Below are 13,008 nucleotides of genomic sequence, written 5' to 3' on the forward strand. Positions count from 1 at the left end.
TCTAGAAAACAACCTGGAACTATGCTCAAAGACCTATAAAACTGTGCATACCCTTTGACTCAGCAATATCACTACATGATCTGTATCTCAAAGAAATCAAAGAAAAAAGAACCTATATGTACAAAAATATTGTAGCAGCTATTTTTGTAGTGACAAAGACTGGAAATCAAGGAGATGCTCATCAATTGGGGAATGGCTGAACAAGTTATGGCAAATGATGATGATGGAATACAATTGTGCCCAAAGAAATGACAGGGTGGAGTTTCAGAAAAACATGGCAAGACCTAAATGTACTGGGGCAAACAGAAGTGAGAAGAACGAGGATATCATTGTGCACAGCAACAGCAATGTTGTAATAATGATCAACTGTGAAAGACTCGACTACTACAATACAATGATCTAGGACAATTCCAAATGATGAAAAATGCTATCTATATCCAGAGAGAAAAGTGATGAACTCTGAATGCAAATTAAATAGAATTTCCTCAGTTCCTATATTTTTCTTGCTTTTTTGTAAAAATATGGCTAATACAGAAACACGTTTTACATGATTTCACAGGTGTTATTCACATAATACTACCTTCTCAGTGGGTGAGGGAGGGGTAGCATGGAGGGAGAGTTTGGAACTCAAAACTTTAAAAGAATGTTAAAAATAAATAATAAATTTATCAAAAAAGAAAAAAAAAACAGTGAGATAACAAATGCCTTAAAATCCAGTACAATCAATAAAACTGTGAATCCATTAGAAACTGTTTGGGTTTTCCAGTTTGGCAAGGATAGGGCTTGAGACAGGAAAGCAGCACCTTGGGTAGATCCTTGCACTCTGGAGCCAGGAAAATCAGAGTGTGAATCCCAGCTCTGATACACACAAACTACAAGACCATGGAGAAGTCATTTAACCTCACTCAGACTCAGTTAGAATGGAGCTAATCTCTAGAATGGAGCTAATTATGGCAACTATTTCACATGTTTGTTGTAATGGTCAAATGAGAATGTAAATATGTAAAGCATTCTGGGACCTTTAAGAGAAGTATAAATGTTGGCTACAATTATGATTTAAGAATTGTTACAATATACTAATGTGGTTATTTACATATTTACAACATAATTGTAAATATAATACATTATATAACATAATAGTTATATCAACAATGTATTATCATAAGGTATTCTATTATTCACTGTTATATAATGCTCTTCTTCATCATTATCATCATTATTACTATTAATAAACTACTGGCATAATCTTTGAGAACACAGGGTCACTCACCTCCATGCCAGAATGAGGAGTCAGAAGAGAATGAATGGCCTTTATTTATCATACTTTTTAAAAAATCCACCACGAATTGCAATTAACCTGACCCAATTAATTCCATATCCCAACAGCACCTCAAACTGTTCCCACATTGTTAAAAACTAAAACATAAATATAAATCCCACCAAGTTGGCACCTACCCATCTTATTCAATTTCTGATTCTCACACACTTTTATTTGCATTTAAGGAAGTAAAAAAATTTTTTTACCACAACATCTTCCAAGATCCTGGTAGGACAAGGCCTAGAATGAAACTCAAAGTGATCTTCTTCTGTCTTCTTCTTTGCTTCTCGCTCCTGTATCCTTTTCTCTATTTCCAGGTCAAAACCAATAGCCTGAGTGGGTGGCTTTACAGGAGGTTTCTTTGGCAAGATGGGCCCACCTTCAAGTATTCTGGAGTCAAGTTCCCGTGCTCTGAATTTGTATCTGTGGAATGATTAATGGGATTTCAAGAAAGGATAAAAAAAAATACATTGTGCCAAAGAAACAATAATCATGGAGATTTCTCTTCATAACTAGTATATTTTAACTTTCATCAAAGTACCAATAATCATGGATATAGAGTAACAGCATCCTCCAATATTGCTAGAAAAGAGAAATTATTATATAAAGTCCTAACACTTGTTACTCCATAGAATGTGACTCTTCTTTACTCATAGTAACCACATGCTTCTCTCTTCTTCATGAGCGCTAAAATAAATAGTATTATGAAGAGGAAAACATTTTCAATATTCCACCTCAACAATATTTAACCTTAACTGACTGAGTGGCATTAGCCATAACGAGACACTGGATATCAGAAATACAGTTTAGTGGGAAGAATACTGGACTTAAGAGTCAGAAGACCTGTTCTGCTTCTTGATAGCTGAATAGTTATGGAAACCTCACTAAGTCTCAATTTTCTCATCTGTAAAAGGAACAACAATATTTGTCCTATCTGCTTCACAGAGTCATGAGAATCAAATAAGGCCTCTATAAAGCACTTTGTAGCTGCCAAGCACTACACAAAGGTAAGCTATTAATATAGCTGCTTACAAGTAAAACTTGTACAAATTTACCTGGAAGAATACCAAATGCTTTTCTTAAATGATGTCTAGCTTCCTCTTTTCCCTCCATCCCTCCCAGCTCAAACCTGACTCCCCAGTTTTGCCTCAGTCATTTGGCTCCTCACCTTGAGGCTGGGTAAGAAAAGGTCACATGTAGCATGACTCCCTCAGAGAGGACTCTAGCAACTACCAAGCTAAGGAAGGACATCAACTTCTACAGTAGATTTTCCACCACTCTGTGGACACTTACTGCTGAATTTTCTCAAGTTCCTCTGCTTCCAACTCGGCTGTGCTCTTGCACGTTACAGGCCTTGTGCGCTGCTTAGTTTTAAATACAGGAGTCTGTGGGTTTGTTATCTTGAGCACTGATGGTTTGGAAGGTAACAGACCTGGAAAGTGAAACCATAAAAATGTCGTTAGATTCCCTGCCATCACTGGGCCTCCGGCTAGGCGATGCCCAGGTCACAAGGTAGACATCTTTCTACGGGTGATGCCTTGGCATATTTTAGCACTGTCTTCACTACTATCCAATCTATCATTCCACTCAGGAGGAAAGCCTTCTCTGATTTATATAAAACATTAATGTCCTTTTTACTGTAAAACAAACAAAAGTCACTTGTATTAGACTATTTTCCCCCCCACACAAACACAGTGGTTGATACAGGTTTCCAATTTATCAACATTTTCTACTACTTTGAGTATGATCACCACCAACACTATCTTTAATCATTCAAGTTCAAGAAAAGGTCTTTCAGTGCCCAATGACTATTTCCAGTACTGTGAATTCCCAGGAAATAGACACTCATATAAAAAAAAAAAAACCTTAACTTTCCAAAATCAAATACAGGACTTAATTCAGTGGTCCCTCCATTTATATAATTATTTAAAACTACCACTCTGCCTAAGTATCACCTTCTACAGTAGCCGAAAGGCCCTAGCATTAGAGAATATAAAACCATTTGCAGAAATAATGAACAGGTCTGAGGATCAGTCAAAGTTAGTAGAGGCTTGTCACCAGTAGAATGTTCACTAAGTGATAAATTTTGTGGCTATAGCAACCCATGAATCAATTAAAACTACAAAACATCCCTGGGTCCTGTGCAGCCTCCTATTTCTGCAGTGACAGTCAGTAGCTAAGTACTAGAAAAGGAAGTAGAAGGTGCTAAGAATTCGTTTTTAGATCACCTATAAACATCAGTTTAACTATTGTACTGTGAATGTGAGACATTTTCACTATAAATAAAACCCAGTCAGGCACCTTACAATGAGTACCTTTCCATTCATTCAGTAAATATTTATTGAACTTCTATTATGTGCTATGTACTGTGCTAGGTCCAGAGAATACAAAGGCAAAAAACATACTAGTCCCTGCCCTCAAGAAGCTAACATTATATTAGCTCACATTAGGGAACAAGTGATTGGGTGGGATAATACGAATGAAACAAATTAACATATATACTGATAAACAACTCAAAGAAGATAAGTGCTTTTAAAATCAGTAGCCCTGATGACCATCACATCTCACATGACTATGCAGCACTTGAAGGAACCTTACATACCAATTAGTTTAACCTCCTTAGGAAACTGAGAATCAGAGAGATAATCAACTTGTCAAGGTTGTACTTGTCCAAGTCCACAGGCTACCTGGCAGGATTTGTACACATTGTCTCCTTTATGAAGGTCTCTGCATATTTACCAAGAGACAACATTCTTTTAATCCTAATTTATTTTAGAAATCAAAAGTAAATGCCATTCAAATTTCCAAGTTGGAAATTTGCTAAACTCATAAACAAAACAACATATGGGGGGAAAGAAGAGCTATGAATCCTAGCTTCATTAAGAGAGCTTTCTTTTATTTTCAGAGTTCATTTTACAGTAGCAAAAAAACTAGAAACTAAGGTGGGGAGAGGGGAGATTTTACCTAGCAACTAGAGAAGAACTAAACAAATTATGGTACACTATGCTGTAAGGAAGGAGAAAAGGGACAGAGAAACCTGGGAAGATTTCTATGAACTGATGTGGAGATGAGGTGAGCAGAACCAAAAGAACAATTTATAAGATAGCAACTTGTAAAAGAGAAACAACCTTGAAAGATTTAAGAATTCCGACAAATACAACCATCATTCGTGATTCCTGACGACCAGTGGACAAAACTACTACCTAGGGGCAACAAGTGGTACAATGAGTAGAGCACTGGCCCTGGAGTCAGGAGGACCTGAGTTCAAATCTAGCCTCAGACACTTAACACTTATTACCTGTATGACCTTAGGCAAGTCACTTAACCCCAACTGCCCTGCCTTCCCCCCTCCAAAAACCTACTACCTACATCCTGGCATAGAGGGGAGCGACTCAGGGTACAGTATAAAAGTTTTATGTAAAAAAAAGTTTTATGTAAAGTTTTTGGATATGGCCAATGAGGGAATTTATTTTTGCTTGACTGTGCATATTTGTTACAAAGATTTTGCTTCCCTTTCTTTTTATTCAAAGGTGAAGGACACGATTGGAAAAATCAATTTATTCATTATTTTTTTTAAAGTTCTTGTGAATAGTTCCACTGAAAGATTTTCAAATGAGTCTCTTCTATTTTCCAAATAAAACACCTTATGACTGACTGACAATGGGGCACATTATAGATTGCTAATTTCTGACTTGCAGTCCTGTGCCAATCAATAAACAAACATAATTCCTTAAAACTGACTAAATGGGGACAGTAATAACAGCGCCTACCTCCCAGGGTTGTCTTGAGGATCCAATGAGGGAATACTTGTAAAGCACTTTGCAAACCTTAAATAAATGCTGGATTGTTGGTGGTATCATCATTACCTCTTTTAACAGTGAAGAGAAACATCTACTTGAAGTGAGACTCAACTCAGCCATTCTGAATTTGCTAGCTACATAAATGTGAGCAAGTTATGAACCCCTCTGCTTCTCAGTTTCTTCAGCAATAACACCTTTAAGGCCCCTTCTTGTTCTAAAGCTATAATCCTAGGATCACATATAAATGGAAGTAGGAAGGAAAAAAAATACAAAAAGGAAAATGAAGCCAATTGTCATCTATTCTATAACAAACTATTCTCATCACTGCTGACAGAAAAACTACCACAGGGACTCGAACAATGCAATCCTAATTAAACTATATGAGAAATTGAAAATGGAATTAAAGATGAAAAAGACAGGAAGAATAGCAAAATCAGATCAAGCATACACAGAAAAAATCCATGCTGAAAGGTAAACAGTTTTGAGGGACTGATTTTCAAGCTACCTAGAAGATCCTCAATGAATGAAGGGGGAAATTGTGGATGATCTGATTTCCCTAAAAAAGGCCAACTAATCCTGAGTCACAGGCCTATTTTCTATTCTCTATAAAAACTTTATGAGAATAGTCAATACAGGTATTTTAAGAAATTTTAATTTAAATTTAAGGGTATGTTAAGGAAAACATCAGAAGGGAACAACAAGGCATTGATGAGTGACTTTCTTTGGTGGAGCACAGCTTCAGTCACGCTAGTGACTGAAAGGTACGTATAGAACAAAAGATCCATTGTGTTTTACTAAGAGGACTTGACTCTATAGAGAAAAATGCAGCATTAGAGTCTCTTCCAGTGCATAAGCCACTTTGATATGTTAATACGTAACAATTATCTTCTATTATCATTATCAAGGATGTTAAAAAAAAAAGAGGAATATCCTCAACAAAGGTGTTTACCCTCTTTATGTCAGATCTTCAGCAATTCAAACATGTGTCCAAAACTGAATTCATCTTTTCCCCCAAAACATTCCCCTCTTCCTGCTGAGGGCACCACTAGCCTTCTAGTCACCTGGCGTCACCTAGGCAACAACTAGATTTCATTCTCAACCCCTCACTATTTCTCATCCCTCAGATCCAATCTGTTGCCCAGGCCTCTCAATTTCACCTTCATAACATCTGGTATACGTCCCCTTCTCTCCTGACACTGCCACTAGTCTGGAACAAGCCCTTATCACCTCACCCCTGGACTGCTGCAGCAGGCTGCTGTTGGGTCTGCCTACCTCAAGTCTCTCCTCACTCCAATCCATCTTTCATTCAGCTGCCAAAGTAATTTTCCCAAAATATAAGTCTGATTTTCTCTGTCTGTCTCTCTATCTCTCTCTCAACAAACTCTAGTTACTCCCTATCACCTCCAGGATCAAATAGAAAATCTTCTGGTGTTCAAATATGAATCCTTCGCATCCAAGCTCCCCCACTAGCTTTCCAGTTTTCTAACACCTTCCATCCCTGCTCATATTCTGCCATGCTGTAACAGTGGCCTGGCCTTTTTGCTGCTCCTAATTCCCAGCCATTTTCACTGGCTGTCCTCCACGCAAGGGATGTTCTTCTTCATCTCCTCCTCCCAAGTTTTCTGGCTTCTTCAAATCCCAGATAAAACCCCACCTATTACCAAAAGCCTTTCCCACTCCCTCATAATTCCAGCACCTTCTCTCTGTTGATTATTTCCAGTTTGGCCTGTATGTATTTTGTTTTTACATAACTGCATGTTTTCTCCCCTCACTACACTGTGAGCTCCTTGAGAACGGGGACTGGGTTTTGCCTTTCTTTGTATCCTCAACCCTTAGTACTATATGTGGCACATAATAGGTGCATAATAAATATTTACTGACTAATGTAATATGGTGCTCCACATTTATAGATAGGCCCAGCACATCACACAAAGTTGTCAGTTTGATCCCAAACCACTCAAGTGTGAAGAATCTGCACAGAAAAATTCAAATGGATGAAGAAGTCCCTATAGTCCAGACTAGGATATGAAGTTGTAGAGAGCCCACTGAATTAGTCCATCTGAACATGAATCTTGGACAGGCCCACAAATGAATAGGAAGAGGGTCAGCTTTCAACAATCCCTAGTTGCTCCCTGGCACAAAACCCTATCTTTTTAATACTGATTTCTCCTCCAGCAATGTCATATACAAACAATTCAGATGGCAAGCAGACAGGGGTGAAAACACAGGTCAGTGGGCAGAGTGCCAGAGGTCTCAAGCCAACCTTCCCTGCCCCTGTCCAGCAACGGCAGTGGTCTCTCCACAAGCCCATTCTTGTACTTTCACTTGTGGGGATAGGAGAAAGGCTGTGGAGTGATAAGCTGAGAGGCAGAAGCAGAGAGAGAGCACAGTACTTTTATCACAGGTTTTTTTTTTTTCAGAATGTGGATTTCTTTCAGAATTCTTTGTGGGCTGAGTGAGAACTGTCTATAGCTGAAAGTATGGAACACTATTCTTGGAAGAATTAAAATTAAGAGTGAGTCAGAGAACAATGGAAAGGCATAGAGCAGGCTGTTAGCAATGATGGTTTATATGTAAGAAGTAGCATAAAAGGGATGGTGTAGGAAATGGAGAGGCAATAATAGCAGACTCACACTCCAGATGAGCTGGACTTGAATCTCATCTCTGACAGATGTGGCAGTGTGACCACAGGCAGCCACTGAACTCACTAAGCCTCAGTTTCTGTAAGATGCAGATACCACTACCTGTAGGACCTATCTCATGGGGCTGTTGTGAAGCTCCAATGAGTTCTGTGTAAAGTGTCTAAAACCTTAAAGCACTACATGAATGTCAGTTATTTTTATTAAATATATGACTAGGAAAGGAGGGAGATGAGTTTTGAAATAACGAGAGAAAGGTAACAGTCTAAGGGCTACAATGGCATTCATGGAATACTTTGAAGACCTCCAACACCTGTGCTAAATAATCTGCTAGAAGTTATGGGAGGACACAACAAGAAACTCACAGGGCAACAAAGTGCAGGTGGGTGGCCAAGTGTCCCTTCCCAAAGAATACCTACATTGTTGAGGTCAGAGATGTGCTGAAGTTTACAATCAAACAATACAAGTCTCTCCTTGTCTATGATACTCAACAGTGTTATAAAGTTTATATGCTATCTATACAAAAAAGTACAATGAGATTCTAAGACTTAAGATCCTACATTAACTTACTTAGCCAAACTGTTAGCTCTCCAAGTCACACATTAAGAAACTGAATTAATAAGGGTTGGGGGGGGGTTTCCCCGTTTACCTTTTTATGTATCTCTTAAGTTTTGTATTTGAAGATCAAATTTCCATTGAGTTCTGGCCTTTTCATCAGGAAGGTCTGGAATTCCCTTATTTCATTGAATGTCCATCTCCTAGCCTGAAAAATCATCTTAATTTTGCTGGGTAGTTGATCTTTGTAGTCCCAGCTGCTTTGCCCTTTGGAATATTATATTCCAATTTCTCCTGTCATTTAATGTAGAAGATGAGGGATCCTGTGTGATCCTGACTATAGTTCCATGATATTTGAATTGTTTCTTTTTGGCTGTTTGCAGTATTTTCTCCTTGACTTTGTAATTCTGAAATTTGGCTATAATATTTCTTGGTGTTTGCAATTTGGGATCTCTTTCAGGGGGTGATCGGTGGATTCTTTCAATGACTATTTTACCCTCTGGTTCTAGGACCTCTGGAGAGTTATCTTTGATAATTTCTTCAAAGATACTGTCAAGGCTCTTTTTTTCATCATGGATTTCCAGTAGACCAATTATTCTTAAATTGTCTCTCCTGGATCTATTTTCCAGGTCACTTGTTTTTTCCAATCAGATATTTCACATTTTCTTCTATTTTTTTCATTCTTTACATTTTATTTGACTACTTCTTGATGCCTCATAGAGTCATTAGCTTCCACATGCTCAATTCTAATTTTTAATGAATTGTTGTCTTCATTTTGCTTTTGAGTCTCCTTTTTCAGTTGGTTGATTTTACCTCTCAGGGTGTCATTTTCTCTATTTAGATTCTGAATCTCTATAGCCGTTTCACCAATCTTATTTTGACTTGATTTCGTCAGTGTTTTTTTTTTCCATGTTTTCCATTTTTTCTTTTACCTCCCTAATTTGGTTTTTAAAATCCTCCTTTAGCTCTTCTAGTAATGCTTTTTGGGCTTGAAACCAGTGCACATTCCCTTTTGAGGTATCAGATGTGGGTATAATAGTGTCATTGCTATCCTCTTCCAAATTGGTATTTTGATCATGCCTATCTCCGTAAAAAGAATCAATGGTCCTCGGTTTTTTTGTGTTCTTCATATTGGTTAGCCTTTTCCTGGCTTTACAATGAATTTCTGCTTTTGGGGCTCAGGGCTCTCTGTCCCAGGTTTCTTATTCTGGGGACTGTGAGTCTAGTTACTGGCTTTGTGTATTATAGCTTTCAATACTACTTCTAGGGTTGTATCCCCAAAGAGATCACCCAAGTGGGAAAAGGACCCATATGTACAAAAATATTTATAGTGGCTCTTTTTGTAGTAGCAAAGAATTGGAAATCAAGGGGATGCCCATCAATTGGGGAACGGCTGAACAAGTTGTGGTATATGAAGGTAATGGAATACTATTGTGCTATAAGAAATGGGGATGATACGGACTTCATAACAACCTGGAAAAACCTACATGATATAATGGTGAGTGAGCGGAGCAGAGCCAGGAGAACATTATACACAACCACAGATATATGGATTCTGTGAGGACTAACCCTGATAGACTTTGCTCTTCTCAGCAACACAAGGTGCAAAGACAACTCCAAAGGACACACGATGGAGGATGCTATCTACATCCATAGAAAGAACTATGAAGTATGAATGCAAATTGAGGAGCACTTTATGCTTGCCTTTTTTTTCCCCTTTTTTTCCCCTCTTTTTTTTTGTTTTTGGGGTTTTTTTTTGGTTCTGTTTCTTCTTTCTCATGATTCATTCCATTGGTCATAATTCTTCTTCACAACTTGACTATTGTGTAATTAAGTTCAATGAGAAGTTATACCTAGAAGATATATTGGATTCCATGCCATCTTGGGGAGGGAAGGGGGGAGGGAGGGAAGAAAATCTGGAACTCAAAATTATGTAGAACCGAGTGTTGTAAACTAAAAATTAAAAAAAAAAAAAAAAGAAACTGAATTGATTTTTGCCGGGGTTTCTTCATCATCCTTGGTCGATGCTACAATGAGGATGGGTGAATGACCAGGGCAAAAAGAACAAGTGATAATGGTGGAGACATATAGAGACATGAATGAGAGCTGGCTTTGAAGTCACAAGACCTTTAACTGAACTTATATGGATCAGAAACATTCCACTTCTTCTGTCAATCAGGGATAAATATTTGTACTACCCACTCATAAGATGATTGCAATAAACATGCTCTTTAAGCCTTACAGCATTACAGAAATTTGACTTAGTATTATGAACAAATGGATGAATTTTTCAGGGAAGAAGAGGTGCAAACCATTCTACACCACCACTCCTCCCAAAGCACAAGTTTATAGGTATGTCACAGACTCAAGAAGACTCAAGAGATTATGCTATGTCTGCTATGTATAAAATGGCAGGCTTTTGTTTTTTAGATCTGTATTGTTGGTTCCTTATGAAGCCAGATGGATGCTTCAGATACAAACAACAAAAGACAACTACCAACTAAAAGTGTTTCACCCCATTTTAGAGACAAGGGATCACTTACCCTCATCATCTTTCTTGCTCCTCAGGTGGTACCTACTGGGTGTTCGTTTATGGAAAGCCTCAACTTGTTGTGCAAGAGGAACATAAGCAGAGGATGTTTCTTCAAAAGGTCTTTTCTTTCCTTGGGACAAATTGAAGGGCTTGGCGATGGTAGGCCCCTTGCCTACTCGGGCCTGCAGACAGGGAAGATGTGTGCAGAATGACAATATCTTCTGAGAACTTTTCCATAAAAAAACAGCAATGGCCTTTCAGTGTTTGGAAAAGTGGTTTCTGTGATTGCTGCAGCCTTAACCCCTCACCTGGCAGTACAAGTCCTATGCTCAAAAGTAAGATTAGCACAAATCTTAAAGTCCTATCCTCTCAGCAATACTGTGAGGTAGCTAGAGCAAAGAAAATTATCTTCACTTTATGGTAGAGGAACAAGCCCAAATAAGTTGAAGTGATTTTCCTAAGGTAATGTGGCTAGTGTCCAAGTGAGGGGGGCTCAAATTTAACTGCTCTGACTCCAATGCTGGAGCTCTTTGGGTAAGATGTATTCAGAGAAAAGCAAATGAGGTCAATCACTTTACACACTCTATCAGCATCTACAAGAAAGAGAAATCCGAACCACATTTATTACAGCCCCTGGATGAACCTTTCTTTTCCTTCCCTATGAATGCTGTCACCACGCCATGACTGTTTTGTGGAGAAAAAAGAACGGACTCCTCAGGCTAACTGGACTCAAGTTCCAGCTCTGACATTCATTAATGTATGACCTTGGACTCATTTTCCTCACATGTAAAATAAGTTTAAAGTCCATTTGTTCTACTTAGATGATGAGACTACTGTAGAAGATCCCAAGAGATAAATTATGTAAATTACTATGTAAGACACTCAATTAATACTCTCCTACTCCATGGAACTTATTTCTAATTAGCCATATCTGGTAGGATATGCTTAATGACTCTAAGGCCTCCTTGGTCTTCCTTCCTTCCTGTACTTGTTAAGTTAGTTTATGTGGATTTAATATGTTCCTGGATGATCACATTATTACTAATATCCCCCATTTTTACAGCACTCTACAGTTTATAAAGCACTTTTCTCACAGAAAGCCTGTTCATGAGTGATAACTTCCATTTTATAGATGAGCAAACTGTGGTAGGTCACTGGAGTCCTGCCCCATGTGGGTCTTTGCCTGACTCTCACTAAAATCATCCTTCTCCCTCCATCTGACCAGTGCTTTGTACCAGGGACACTCAAAAGACATCCCGTAGTAATCCTGATCGATCAAAGGGCATGTAGTGCTTGGCACAATTTCAAGTTATTTTCCAGAATGGTTGGCCACAGTGTTAACCTGCACATCTCTACCTTTACTCCTAGAAATCTCCTCTGAGATAATTAGTAATCACTAGAATAAGAATCCAATGTCCCTTTGAATGTATTAGTAACTGAGGCTTATTTTTCCCATCACCTTACCGGAGATGGAGGATGCTTCCGAAGTTCAGATGTAAAATCCACCTCTTTGTATTCTTCCTGGCTCTTTGGGTGCTGTTTGATCCTATCATCTGTGTGGAAGTGGAAGTCAACTGACTTGGTTACTTGGCTGACTGTTTTCTTCAGAGGCTGCCCTGGGTGGAGTGGACCAAAAAAAGCAAACCTAAACATCTGCAAATGTAACCACCGTGAGCAGAGAATACTGGTCAACCAACACTCTTAACTTGCTGACCCAGAGGCATATAATAATGCCAGCTTCCTAATCTGCCACTGGTGCTTTGAAGGTTAGACTCAGCCTTCTGGACACTGTCTTGGTGGATACTGCCAAAGGACAGAACGAATCATTGTCCCAATCCTGTCTTATTCTTGAAGAAGTATCAGGTTTCCATTACCAGGTAACACTACTGGCAATTGTTCCAGGAACTAGTTTTACTACTCCTCCTCTCATCTAGACCAAAGCTCCTAACAACCCTCGGGAAGATCAATGTTTACAGGGCAAATTGTGGTGCTACAGTTAGCCGTACAACACATTTAGTCTCAGTTTAATAATCATATCCTACTTATACAGACTCAGGGCTGGGGAAACTGGCCTCGAGGCCACATGTGGCCTTCAAGGTTCTTGGGTGAAGCCTTTTGACTTAGTCCAAATTTTACAGAACAAATCCTTTTATGAAGGGGATT

The 13,008-nt window shown here is 38.6% G+C and overlaps 1 protein-coding gene across 6 annotated transcripts in view; it reads right to left on the reverse strand.

Moving 5' to 3' along the window:
• TPX2 (TPX2 microtubule nucleation factor) overlaps nucleotides 1-13,008 on the reverse strand; it is a 53,091-nt gene that overhangs the window by 12,664 nt on the left and 27,419 nt on the right. For all 6 annotated transcript variants that reach the window (XM_036752418.1, XM_036752414.1, XM_036752419.1 and 3 more), the window contains 4 exons: nucleotides 12,310-12,461; nucleotides 10,856-11,027; nucleotides 2,612-2,750; nucleotides 1,525-1,741 (listed from right to left, as the gene is read on the reverse strand). In XM_036752418.1, the coding sequence (XP_036608313.1) occupies nucleotides 1,525-1,741; nucleotides 2,612-2,750; nucleotides 10,856-11,027; nucleotides 12,310-12,461 (680 nt within the window). The remainder of the gene's footprint in view (nucleotides 1-1,524; nucleotides 1,742-2,611; nucleotides 2,751-10,855; nucleotides 11,028-12,309; nucleotides 12,462-13,008) is intronic.

The sequence above is a fragment of the Trichosurus vulpecula genome, chromosome 3 (assembly GCF_011100635.1).
Source record: "Trichosurus vulpecula isolate mTriVul1 chromosome 3, mTriVul1.pri, whole genome shotgun sequence".
NCBI classification, from domain to species: domain Eukaryota; kingdom Metazoa; phylum Chordata; class Mammalia; order Diprotodontia; family Phalangeridae; genus Trichosurus; species Trichosurus vulpecula.